The 12,692-nt window shown below is 42.8% G+C and overlaps 1 protein-coding gene across 2 annotated transcripts in view; it reads left to right on the top strand.

Annotated features, from left to right (window-relative positions):
- Positions 1-12,692, top strand: part of LOC148523652 (CREB-regulated transcription coactivator 3-like) — a 121,669-nt gene that overhangs the window by 69,148 nt on the left and 39,829 nt on the right. Inside the window, exons 5-6 of one of the 2 annotated variants that reach the window (XM_088472859.1) lie at positions 2,715-2,777; positions 7,294-7,406. In XM_088472859.1, the coding sequence (XP_088328985.1) occupies positions 2,715-2,777; positions 7,294-7,406 (176 nt within the window). The remainder of the gene's footprint in view (positions 1-2,714; positions 2,778-7,293; positions 7,407-12,692) is intronic. The other variant, XM_088472860.1, reaches the window with a different exon arrangement.

Here is a 12,692-nt window from a genome sequence, read left to right as displayed (position 1 = left end):
TATTTACAGAGGAAGAGAGAGGGGTCAGTGGGTGCAGTTCCTGAAGTTTTCTGGCTGCTTAGAGATAATCACAGAAAGGCAAGCGTTTAGTGATCCATTGCCATAGGCTTCTTGTGTCGCTCTGAGTTATCATTGCATAATTCAGCTTCTGTAGCTACAAGTTACTTGTAAGCTATTGGTTTGCCAAGCATTCAGCTTGTTTCTGTGGCGTGTGTGTTTTTTTTTTTCTTTTTAATAGATTTCTTAACTGTTTGTTTACACTTCTTATACATTTTATTCTTTTGGAGTGTATGGAAGTCTCTGTTGCTCCTAGGAGCTTTACTATATGTATTGACATCATCTTACTCACTTTGAGGCATTATTTTGGTCCTGCACACAAGACCTCATTCAGAGTCTCTCGCTAGGGCACGCTCGCTCGCTGGGAGCGATAATATAATTCGCAGGCGCATGCGCAAGTCATTCGTTGCTATCTGATTTTGCTAGCTCGCAAGCCACTTTCAGGTCGCTGCCTTGAGTGACAGTGCAGTTTGTGGGTGGTAACGGGAAGTTGCTTGTGAACAGGGGTTTTGATGTGCGAACGCAGGCGTGTCTGACCGTCAGAACGGCGCTTAATGGGTGTGCATAATTAGCAAAGTAGCGTCATTGCACACGTGACTTGGTTGTTTTTTAGCCTGAACTGCTCGCAGTGCTTGGGGTAGGTTAGGTCAACCCCAAGCGCTGCGAGCAGCTCCGTTGGCCCACGATGTTCACGATTAATCAGACTCTTCCCAGAGATGACATGTGCTGCGAGTGACAGGTGGGAGGTTTTATAGTCCAGCGTATGCTAACTGCCGTCGCTCACTAAGACATAGAGGGCGTCCTTACAGCGCAAAGAGCGATCGCTTGATTTGCATACCCGGCCCCTTTTTGCAAGCGAGCGATTTCATCTTGCGAGAGACTCTGAATGAGGTCCACAGTACTTTAAAAATAGGCCAGCTTCAGTGTACAGTTGATGGTCGGTGCATAGTTGCTAACAATCCCTGATTTCCAAGGACAGTTTTACGTCTGGAAGACTCTCCTCTACTCGCATAATTATCAAATTAGTATTCAACAAACACACAGCCGCGCATGTGCGCTGGGGACCCGAACCAGGAAACCGTGTGATAGTGTTTCGCTGTCACACTGCCTCCAGCTCTTTGCAAGGACAGGCTCTTATCTGAGTCCCTCTCCTGGCAGGAGATTGTTAGTAAATACACATGAAAATATAAATTTTCACTTTGCAAATTTACAAGAAAAATATTTCATATCTGCATTAAAAATGTGGATTGTGATAAATATGCCCCACAGTATCCTTTTAAAGAGTGCTGCACATAAATAAAGAGGTAGAGTTCCTAAAGTTTAAAAAAGTTGAGGTGTTCCCTAAAGCAACCAATCAGATTTTAGCTATCATTTATCTAGTACATTCTATAACTAATAGCTTTAATCTGACTGGTGGCTGTTGGCCACACCTCCCACTTTTCTCTTCTTTTTTTTTGATTCAACCCCTAAGTTTCCTTTGGAAATTGTTTTGCATGTTAGCAAGTATGGCATGTAATCATACTTGTATTATATAATGCTGCTTTACACACCAGGAAGAGCACGCCATCTGTATGTAAGGCTAGAGGGTTGAGATGCAACAGGAGGTGATCCGTACTCTGACCTGGCCCTGTTTGGTAAAAGAAAGTGTCCCTGGCATGTAAACAATCTCAATAAAATAATTTCCAGTGAGAGAGGTGAAAAGTGCAGCCGGTCTCTGTGTCCCACGCTCTGGATCCCTGGTGTCACTTGTTCCCATTGGCAACCACTCCATTGGCAATGAACTTTAAGAAAGAGGGAAAAAAAAAAAAAAAACATAAAATCCTGCTTTTATGACATAGTGAAGCCTAAAGCAGCAACGTCTTCTAAAGGACAGCACTACATGTCTGAGTGTACAGTCTTCTGCAAATTTTCTTGTGCAATTGACCATTTTTCCCCGTTGTTGCACAGATGATATGGTGGCTAACAGCTGTGTTTGATAAAGCATTTAGTCCAAAGTGATCTCTTGCTTTTTATTAGTTTAAAACATTATTTATTGGGCAGAGTGTTAACAAATGATGAAATTGCCCAGGTTTTAACTTTCATAGACCCATTAACCACGTCTTCCTATTCAAGTGCTGACCCCCAGTAACTCTTACTGGCCTGTGACAGAAAGCAATGTTCCGTATAAGTGTTCATGGTTGGCTCCGTTTTCATGATTCTTAGATAATTCTGTCTTTCTTATTATTAATTGCGCAGTACTTTCTGAAGGTAATGATCACTTTAATGGAGCTATAATTACTATTTTGCCTAGAACTCTTATCTTTAATTATAGGTTTTCGTTCTTTGGCTGATGCTAATTTGAATGTGAAACTTGCTTATCTCACTCCTACCTTTTTAAGCACTGGAAAAGCTTGCAATGCAAAGCATTGGAAGACACACCAGCAGGTCTTCTTACAAATGATTCCTTGAACTGAAATGCAAGAATTCACCATTAACCACGGTTCCATTCTGATTTTTCAGTTAATTCTAATTTTAATTCCACTTTCCATTAACTCTTCTTCTCTTTAGTGCTTTTTCTTTCGCCAGAGCACTAACACGAGATCATAATGTTCACTAGTTTTACTGGGATTTTAACTGATATCAAACATTGTTCCCTTCTCACTCTTCTGTCTCTGAAGGCAGCAGGCTCCCTGGAGTGAAGAGAAACGACCAGGATTTAGACTATTGTCTGCCCTTAACAGGTGAACCATTTTTTTCTTTTAACTTGGTGACACAACCAGGTCCAAGCATTCTTTTTAATTCTTCTTTGTTTTGTTCCTTTTTTTTTCTGGGTTCTCTGCAAAAAACAAACCAATGCTTTGGAATGTTAGGGCAAAGTCTGCGGTATTCTGTATATTTCTCATATATTTACTCTAAACCACACAAAGTAGAAGTGTATTCTTTTTATTGCTAAACAACTTTCCAATATTTGGTCTATGGATATGATGATTGGGAACCAATAATGATAAAAATGCCAGTGCGCCCCTCCCCCCACTAAAATAAATAAAGGAAAAGTATATCCTACTCAGTCTAGCTGTTTGTTTTTCAGTGTCGCTGGTCCTTTTTATCCAAATTGGTACATGTGGCTCTTAAAATGAGCATTTTTAGCAGTCCAAATAAGTTTAGATTTGTTAGTATAGGACATTACCGCCATAGGGGAAATAATGGACATATTAATATTATAATCTTGTGGGGTGTTTTTCAACCTAGCTGTCAAAAACACTGGCCATCTTTGCTACATGTTCAGTCATTATGTGATCGATCCAAAAACCTTATTGCCACGTGTAGTGTTGCTTTAGTTTGCATAAATAAAATGAACACGAATTGAAATGGCAGACATGGTACTTTTTATTGTCCACAATGCTTAGGCCCTCCCAAAGAGAGTGCGCACACAAATATTAGGGAGTTGTTTGAGATATTATGCAACAGCACTTTGTATGAATATGAGAATTGTTCCCTTAAAAATAACTTCAAGCAGTGCATTTTGAACCTTCTCATCTAGTAAGTGAATTTAGGGGAGATATTTCAAGCCTTGGGAGGGGAGATGTTTCAAGCCTTGGAGGGAGAGAAGCTGATTGGTTGCTTTGCGCAACTTCTCCACTTTCTAACTGACAATTCAAAGACTGTGCTAGATAAATGACAGAAGCTGATTGGTTGCTTTAGGCAACTGCTCCACTCTCTTTCTCCGAGGCTTGATACGTCTCCCCCTTATCCTGGGTACACACTAGACGATATGTTGTCTGATCCACATATCTGGCACATCGGCCAGTGTGTACCAGCTATGTCGCTAATGATGCACCGACAGCGACATCGCCCGTCAGAACTGTATGCAGCATGGACCCTGCTGTCGTTCCGTCATCAGCAAGTGTGTATGCACTTGCTGATGCCGGCACCCCTGCCGGGTCATGCCGCATGAGACATCTGGCTGTGTACACATCGTTAAGTGTATACCCAGCTTTAGTCTGCTTCTATAGCTGTGTAAATTCTATGGATGTCATACAGGATATGTCACATTTTATACTGCTATTTTTCCCATGAGCAGTTACATTTTACCTCGATGGAGCTGAAAACATCCCACTGAAAGTATAGACCAAGTTCTCTTTGCCGCCTTTCAGGTGGTCATTGTCTGGCTCTCACGTAGCGGGATGAGACCGTCCTACTGAAAGGTACACTCTTCAGACTCCATATCTGTGTTTCATATAGTACATCACAATCTGCTTGGCATCTCCACAAAAAACACCGTGCGTTCTACAGAGACATGGCATTTGCTCTGCACCTCCTCATTATTCCACATTCATAAATGACCTGCATATGTTGAATTTTTGGTGCCCGAAGCACTATCAAGAACCCCAAAGGCATCATTTCTGCACAAATGAACCAGAATGATGATCATGTATTTCTGGAGACAATATGGGAAATGAAGGTGCTAGCTGGACTATATAAGGAGCTGCTAGTAATGCGCACCCATTGAGATTCCCCGATGTCAGGCACAAGCAGAATATTTTTAAATACAGGGTTTGCCTGGCTGTTTGGGTTTGTGCTGCTCTTCCACGAGTCACCCACATGTAGCCTCTTGCCCAGCTCAGATTATTACATAGGTAACAGAACCCATTCTATCAGTCAGTTAAACAAGTTTTTCAGAATTAAGAAGTTTCAGTTAGTTAGAAATAATAAACTTTGTTTGCCTTTTTGACATCTATTATTTCACATTCTGTTTATTTGCCTTATTTAATAATGTATGTATATCCTCATGTAATATGTAAGAAATCTAGTGCTGACCTTTATGTGAATGCATAAGGAGGTCTGTCTGCTTTATGCACCACTAAAATCTGTTATTAGGATGCTTTTTCCCTTCCTGTTTGGGGTAGCCACATACCCAATGCTGTTTGAAGCATGTATCTTTCATGCATGTGACAGTGAATATAACTACAAGAGCGTCCATAGCTACTTGCACTGTTCCTCACATGCAGTCATTTTGTCAGAATGCAGCTTCTTTCCATTCTGCACATTTGCTGCATTTTATTGTATTTGAAAACTGTCATCTGTGAGTCTGTGAGGTGCTAAAGATGAATATGGAATGTGTATGCATTGTTACTAATGTTACCCTCTAGGGTTTAAGCCATGTTTATGTGCTTTAAAATGCAGAATCAATATCTGTGATTAATATGGGCAGGTTGTCACATCAGTACTTTGAGCGTGTTTTAGAACACGGACGGCAGCATTTTGGATGAATGACCAGGCGCTCAGTGCAAATGCTCTTCAGTTGGAATGCATTATACCTGAGCTGACTTGCTCACATGCCAGTTTTAGCGTTTGTTGTAAGATTTAACATCACCGTTTTTTTTGCAGTTCCGAAATAAAAAAACTCTAGAAAACTAGAAATTAGGCATGAGCACTGCAGAAGTAGCGTGCGCTTGTGTGACACTATCCTTATTCTGCACTCAATGTCTACGGTGCAATTTTGAAGAAAAGTCTGAATAGGTGATATAATTGCGTTACCCAAAATAAGGCTAAAGCTTTAGAATATCATAGAATTAATCAATAAACCATTTGTATGAGGCCAAAAAGACTTCAATAAGTTCAGCAGTAATTTCTACACACCAAGGCAAACCATAAGGATTTTTGTTTGCTACTAATAAACTGAAATGTTAATTACTACTATACAACCTACTTTTCAAAATTTTGTCATATTCCTACAAGACGCATATATGGGGAGAGTTCCATTCCCCGACATGGACGTGCTCTTCTGGAATGACACATGGCGTCTGCTGGCATTGCATGATTTCTCTGCATCCCATAGTGGTGTCGGGGAAAACTTGAGATGTCGGCACTACTGTAACTTGTCGATATGTCAGCATGATTGCGCACAATTAACTTCCCATAATGGAATATTTATTATATAAGCTGATGCATTTTCCGTTTCACAATAATCTGAAATATAGCCAAGTATTTCTTATAAAATTAAAAACTATGAAGATTTGGAATGTGGCCAATGAAATTGAATGAGCTTTGTATTATTATAAAGCATTTGTAAGGTCTCTTGTGTTTTCAATTAATAAATTATATTTATTAGCTGAGCAAATGAATCCATCTCAGCACTATCTGAACGCATTTTCCTAAGGGTTGTCTTGCCAATGAAAAAATATTTTGCAGGCTGTCCATTCACGTGATTTTTTTTTTTTTTGTAAAGTAAACGGCTGACCAAGGTCCTGTTGACTGTCCCTCCGACTAAATGCATAAGGCCCATTGCCATCCATTTTTTTTTATTTAATAGGCATTCACTAGTTGTTAAATGATAGCATTACAAAACAATGCCCTTCAGACCTCCCTACTTTCCATCAGTCCACCCAATATGTCCCTTCAATGTCCATCAGACCACCTCCCATGCCCCTTCAGTAACACTTAAACATCCCTACTTGTCCATTTAATGCAAGCAGTCCACCTCACATGCCTCTTCAATGCCCTTTGGACCTCCCCACATGCCATCAGGCCTCCTCACAAGCACTTCATTATCCCTTAAACCTCCACACATGCCTTTTCAGTGCCACTCAGATCTTCTCACTTGCCATAAGACCACCTCGTCTTTTCAGTGCCCATCAGACCACCTCACATGCCCATGTGACCAACTCACATGCCCCTGCCCTTTCAGTGCCCATCAGACCACTCCACATGCCCTTTCAAATTCTCATAAAGTAACTGCCCAAACCTGTGTGCAGCAGGGTGGGTGAGGGAAACACTGGCAACTAGAGAGGGAAAGAGCAGCCTGCAGACACAGGGATGCAGCAGTACGATCACCGGGGTTATGCAGAGGTGCAAGTTCTCTGGTACAGTCGGAGCACCTGCTCACAGCACATATATAACAGCAGACTTCAGGGCTCTTTCTCCCTGCCAAGTCCCCCATGCTGCTACAGGGAATTGGTCAGGTGTTCGGGCCTGCCTGGAGGAGGCGAGTATTGGCCGCTCTCAATACTAGGGAGTACCAAGATCAGCACTGATTATGCAATCAGCATGTTGCTCGGGAAAAGAACAGGGTGCATTTTTACAAAACGGGCAGGGTCATGGTAGGGTGACCATTTATCATTTATAAATATGTTACAGATTTTTCTTATCCTGTTCTGCGTGTGCCTTTAACATGTTAATGCAGTCCTGGTACCCACCTATAGCCAGATGTTCCATGTCATTGGTTTGTGTATGATAACATGATGGTTTTCTTCTCAGAACGAACTCTGACTCTGCGCTTCACACCAGCGCCTCCAGTAACAAAACGCAAGACCCATTTGTCGGTGGAAACCAGCTCCCAGCACGTGCTCCCAGACCTCCACAGCGCAACAGTAAGATTACGCTTCTGACCTCTCTGTTTAAACTATATGTATTTACATATAGCAATGCTTGGGACAGTTTTTAATGTTTCTTTGGTTATTTACTGTCATTCATACTATAATATTTAATTTAAGCATATTACCATATTGGTATTTAATTTAAGTTTTTTTCTTTTACATTGGCATTACATATGTATTTATAGTGTCAGCCTGCTTTCCCTGCTGTAGCACTGATGCCCAGTGGCGCTAATTATATGTGTGCTAGTGATGTTTTTAATGCTGGTAAAATGCATGTAAATTGGGGTTGCCACTAGAAACTATTGATACTAGTTTCAGCAATGCCAGTAGCACTTTTACTGGTGTTTGGTAGCATTATGTGAAAAAAAATCTGGCCAATAACCGAACAATTGAAGGTCATTTAATGAAAATGTAAAAAAAAAATGTTTCATAGAAAACAACAATGTATTTAATTATTACAGTGATATTTGTTGTAGTTTGTAAATAAAATGTAAGCACAGGCACATTTCACTGTTAATTACCAGTTCCAAGGAGGTGCGATCAGTAGAGGAGCAAAAGATACTGTATAGGCAGGGCTGCTGTGTGATTTTTCGGCATGGCTGGATGGGAGTCACTCGCTCCGCCGTAGAGTAGACAATTACTCGCCAGTACTGCAGCAAGGTGAGCTACCAAAATTAAGACTGCTAGCTACTGGTAGCTCGCGAGCTATGGGTTGGAGACCACTGGGTTAAAGCATAGAGGCAGCTAGAAATAATGCTAATACCTAATGCAGGTAAAACATATCTGATCGGTTTTTTGTGTTTTTTTTTTTCCCACTTTTAATGTCACCAGCGTTAAAAACCCACACAGCAACAGTGGGTACCTGGCCTTGGTGTGGGTCACGTTCTGGGACCCTGCCATGGTTAGAGGCAGGTCTAGAGGAGATATCTTTCAGAACTGTAGTACCGGAGCGTCCGCCCAGCTGCTTATATACAGGTGATGTGTACCAAACATAACTGATGGAATGACCATTGCTCCTGCCCAGTCAGTGACTCTTTAGTCACCATTGCTCATGTAACTTATATAGTGAGCATCGGATGGCTGGTACTTTCATGGGCAGAATTAGCAACAGGTGGAACTATTCTTCAGTGGGAATCTTGTTAGTTGCTTTCTATTTACCGTTGTATGTCTTATTTCCATATAGTGCTTATCTTGCAGAGTGTAACCTATGTAGTGCACCCAAGATGCCTGCCTCACTTGATACCTTAGTGGGTAGGAAGAACAATGCGTGATTCTGATGATTTTGTAAGGATCTTGTATACACTTTTTAGTATGCTGTAGCTGCCCCATTATGTGCCATCTCTTCCAGGCATTCCGCCCGGTGAAATCCTATGTAGTTTTCCCTAGACGGCTGCCTCAGCTAATATCTTTGTCGGTAGGATGAATAATCCTTGGAACTGATGACTGTACTGTAGCTGCCTCATCTCTGTTTTTAGTATTTTCTGCTAATTTAAACCTCTGTATTATGTTTGATTTGCTGTAAAGTGCCTTGGGTACTTTTGAAGAAATGCACTATATAAAATTATTATTTTAAAGATGGAATGGATGTACCAAAATGGCTTACAACTTTAATATGCTTTATAGTATTTAATGAAGATGTGTTAAATAGGGAATCAGTATGAATGACCGCCAGAGTACAGCCCGGCGGTTCAAATCCCGACGTCTGCAGCCCGATGGTTCAAAATCCCGACCGCACAGGTAAGTATACTATCCGTACCCCTCTTTCCCCCCTTCCCCCTCCCCAGTGCCTAACACTAACCTCCCCCTGTTAGTGCCTAAGCCTACCCCCCCCCCCGCACCCTAAGCCTAACCCTCCCAGCGGGGTGCCTAACCTCCCCATGTGCCTAAACCTAACCCCCACCCTTCCCCTAGCCTGACCCTAACCTTCCCCGCGGGGGATTCCTAAATGTAAGTTCCTCCTATCCCCGGCTAAGTGCATACTTACCACGGCTGAGGACGATCGGTCCGGCATCCCCCCCCCCCCCGCACCCTAAGCCTAACCCTCCCAGCGGGGTGCCTAACCTCCCCATGTGCCTAAACCTAACCCCCACCCTTCCCCTAGCCTGACCCTAACCTTCCCCGCGGGGGATTCCTAAACGTAAGTTCCTCCTATCCCCGGCTAAGTGCATACTTACCCACGGCTGAGGACGATCGGTCCGGCATCCTCTCGACGTTCCAGCATCGAGATTAACATAGGCTTCAGTATCTCTACGCTTATGTTAAATCCCGGGATTCCTGTGTCGGGATTGAGAACGGCGGCCATTGCGGTCGCCGGTCTTTTAACTACATCGGGTTAAATAGTTACCTTGAAGCTAAGAAATATATCTCAAAGTGGATTCTTTTATAGCAATAAAGGGCAGAATTCAGAGATGAACACAATACCAATGTTTAAGCAGTTGTGCATTTATCGGTGGTCTGCGCAGGCATCTAAGTCGCACTGCGCATGTGTCAGGTTTCATTACAGTCTTTGCTTGCAGTGAGGTTTTAATCGTAACGCATAGTCAGCAAAGGGATGTGGCAACTCAGACGCAGACCATGTCTCAGCCTGCGACTGCGACCCCGTACCTAGTAAAAATGGCTCCGCTGTCCCAGTTCCCGCTGTCATTCGTGCGGTCACAGGGTTACTCAGGAAGCCAATTATTAAATGATTTGCGTCTTTGTACAGAGACAATTGGATTATCAGAGCTACCAGTGGGCGTCTCAATACAAATCTCGGTGGCTGCTACAATAGCATATATTCGCACATCCTCTGCGTACGCCACAGCAGTGGCATTAGCGTACATCTCTGAATCGGGCCCGAAATATGATAATTACATTTGTGATTGCTTTTTTTTTTTACATTGTATCTTGTGCAATACAACCCATGGAACTATACATTTATATCAGGAAGTACAAGAACATATCATTCATATCTGCTAGGACGGTAAAGAGCATCTCTTCTCTGCTCGCTGGCCTTAGGTTAATCTTCTTACATGTTCAATCAGTGTACTGACCTCTGGTATCTGCCCCTCTAGCCAACTGGTCTTTCCTCTCATTCAAAGATCTGGCCAATCTGGGATAACTAGCTCCTTCGTATAACGAACATCATGATCTGAGTGTCGTTATCAAACTGTTCCCTCCGTAAACAACATAAAAGCAGAACGTAAAGCCGTTGGTAGGACCTCAGCAGCTATGTCCACCTGGTTTGGGCTTTCTAGAGTTAAACTGTGTTCAAAACTAAAGCCACATAGATTTATATATTATCCAAGGTATTAGCCATATTGTGACACCAGGGAAAAATGAAAACACAATTATACATCCATTTACAAGTTGTATTCACAGAATTGTCATGGGGGAGGGGGACTTGGGCTGTGCCAGTTGGCTGCAGAAAATTTACACTCATCCAAACAGGCGCTTCTGTCCTGACACTGTACTGACACTTGGAAGCTCCCCCGGCTCTAGTCTGTGTATGCTGCATAATGTTAGAGGTCGACAAATAGCCCCCTGACTAGTCGGGATAAAGGTGGTTTTAGGGACCAATGGCTGATTATGCTCTTCAAGTTCTATTATTGATGGATCAGATATATTTTATAAACATAAATCACATACAGTACATTACTCTTATTCTCTGCCCCGTATTTCTCTCTTATTTTTGAGATGTTATTCTAACTAATAAATACCTGGGAGAAAAACACTCGTTGTTCACACAGTTTGTGCCCTTTAGGAATTTAGAAAGCATTACTTATTGTAAACAAACATCCGCCCTAGTCTAACAACAAACACACTGTAGTAGGGATCATGTTTTAGAATTCTCAACACACATCCAGATTCTGACCCAACATCATAAAATCTATTCAATTTACTAGGTAACCTGGAGATCGCCCTCTAGTGTTCAATTTGAGTTATGTAGAAACAAGAACATCAATTCAAAAACCCCAATTTGGAGATATTCAGAGAAATAAATATAATAAAGAGCAATTTGTTAAAATCATTATTTTTGACAATTGTTGATGTAGAGATTAAAGCCTCTCTATGTTTTAAAGGCATAATCAGCCTGGATTTGCTTTTTTAAAAATTGCGGCTTTAAATCCAGCTGCAAAGATCGGATAATAAAAATCATCAATTTGGACAAATCCCTCTTCATTAATATAACCTAGAGTACTCTGTCCAGGTCACTTATTTGTTGCCATTTTCTTTTTACTTTGGTTGTGTGGTTCTTGAGATTAAGTTACTTATTTGTATTGAATTTCACTGGTGCATAAAAATGGGTTGGGCACGGGAACCCGGTGGTCGGGATGCCGGCGGTCAGAATACAGACAGTGACATCCCGACAGAATCCTAAAGTGTTAGGTAAGTATCCTAACCCTCCCTTCCTGCATCCATGCCCTAAACCTCCCACAGACTAAACTTAACCCCGCAGCCTTCCCCTAGTGGCTAAAGCTAAACCTAATCTTAATTCTTACCATTGGGATGACAGGCTTCTGGCGCCGGGACTCCGGCGCCAGTATTCTGACTGCCGGCATCCTGACCACCGAGATGCCGACTACATCCCCCTACAGTTTGCTTTTGAACGCATTTATCGCTCTGGCAGGAGTACCTATCTTGAATCCATCAGGAAGGCAGCTTCAAAGCATCTCTTCAGATATATTATTAACCTTTTTTGTTGTTTTATATGTCAGTCCCCACTTAATTCAAACAGCATTTTAAAATATAATTTCTACTTCAGGGTCCATAGGGTATCCACAGGATACCTTGGGGTATAGGTGTGACGTCAGTCGCAGGGCACCAAAGAGTTAAGCTTTCAGCCTCCCAGGATGCACTAGGTCCCCCTCCTATACCCCGCCCCCGGGCCAAGGCACCTCAGTTTAGTTTGGTGCCCGGCCGGAGTCGGGTGCACCTGTTGGAGTGGGGGCTAGAAGAGCCCCTGAAGCTTTTTCTTCATGCAGCTGTGGCTGCACATCTGGATGAACAGCATGGACAGTCAGTCCTGACGTCCATGCTGTCTTCCCTACACCCCGCCGGTACCAGAACGCCGGTACTGATCCGGGGATGCTGGTGGGCGTCTGGGGTCACAGCTAGCGGTGACCCCAGATGCTCCGGACCATGGCCGGATTCAAGGGGGACAGAGGTAAGCAGCGGGGTCCCGCGGTGGGTCCCCGCTGATCACATGGTCCTAAGTCCCCAGGCAGGGGGCTCCCTGGGGACTGGCTGCAGCGTGGAGCCAGGCGACCAACCTGCGCTTCCACTACCCCCTGGGACAGC

This window comes from Taudactylus pleione, unplaced genomic scaffold (genome assembly GCF_031769625.1).
Source record: "Taudactylus pleione unplaced genomic scaffold, aTauple2 ptg000129l, whole genome shotgun sequence".
Lineage (NCBI taxonomy): Eukaryota > Metazoa > Chordata > Amphibia > Anura > Myobatrachidae > Taudactylus > Taudactylus pleione.
The sequence above is the reverse complement of the archived record's forward strand: the minus strand, read 5'-3'. Positions and strand labels throughout refer to the sequence as shown.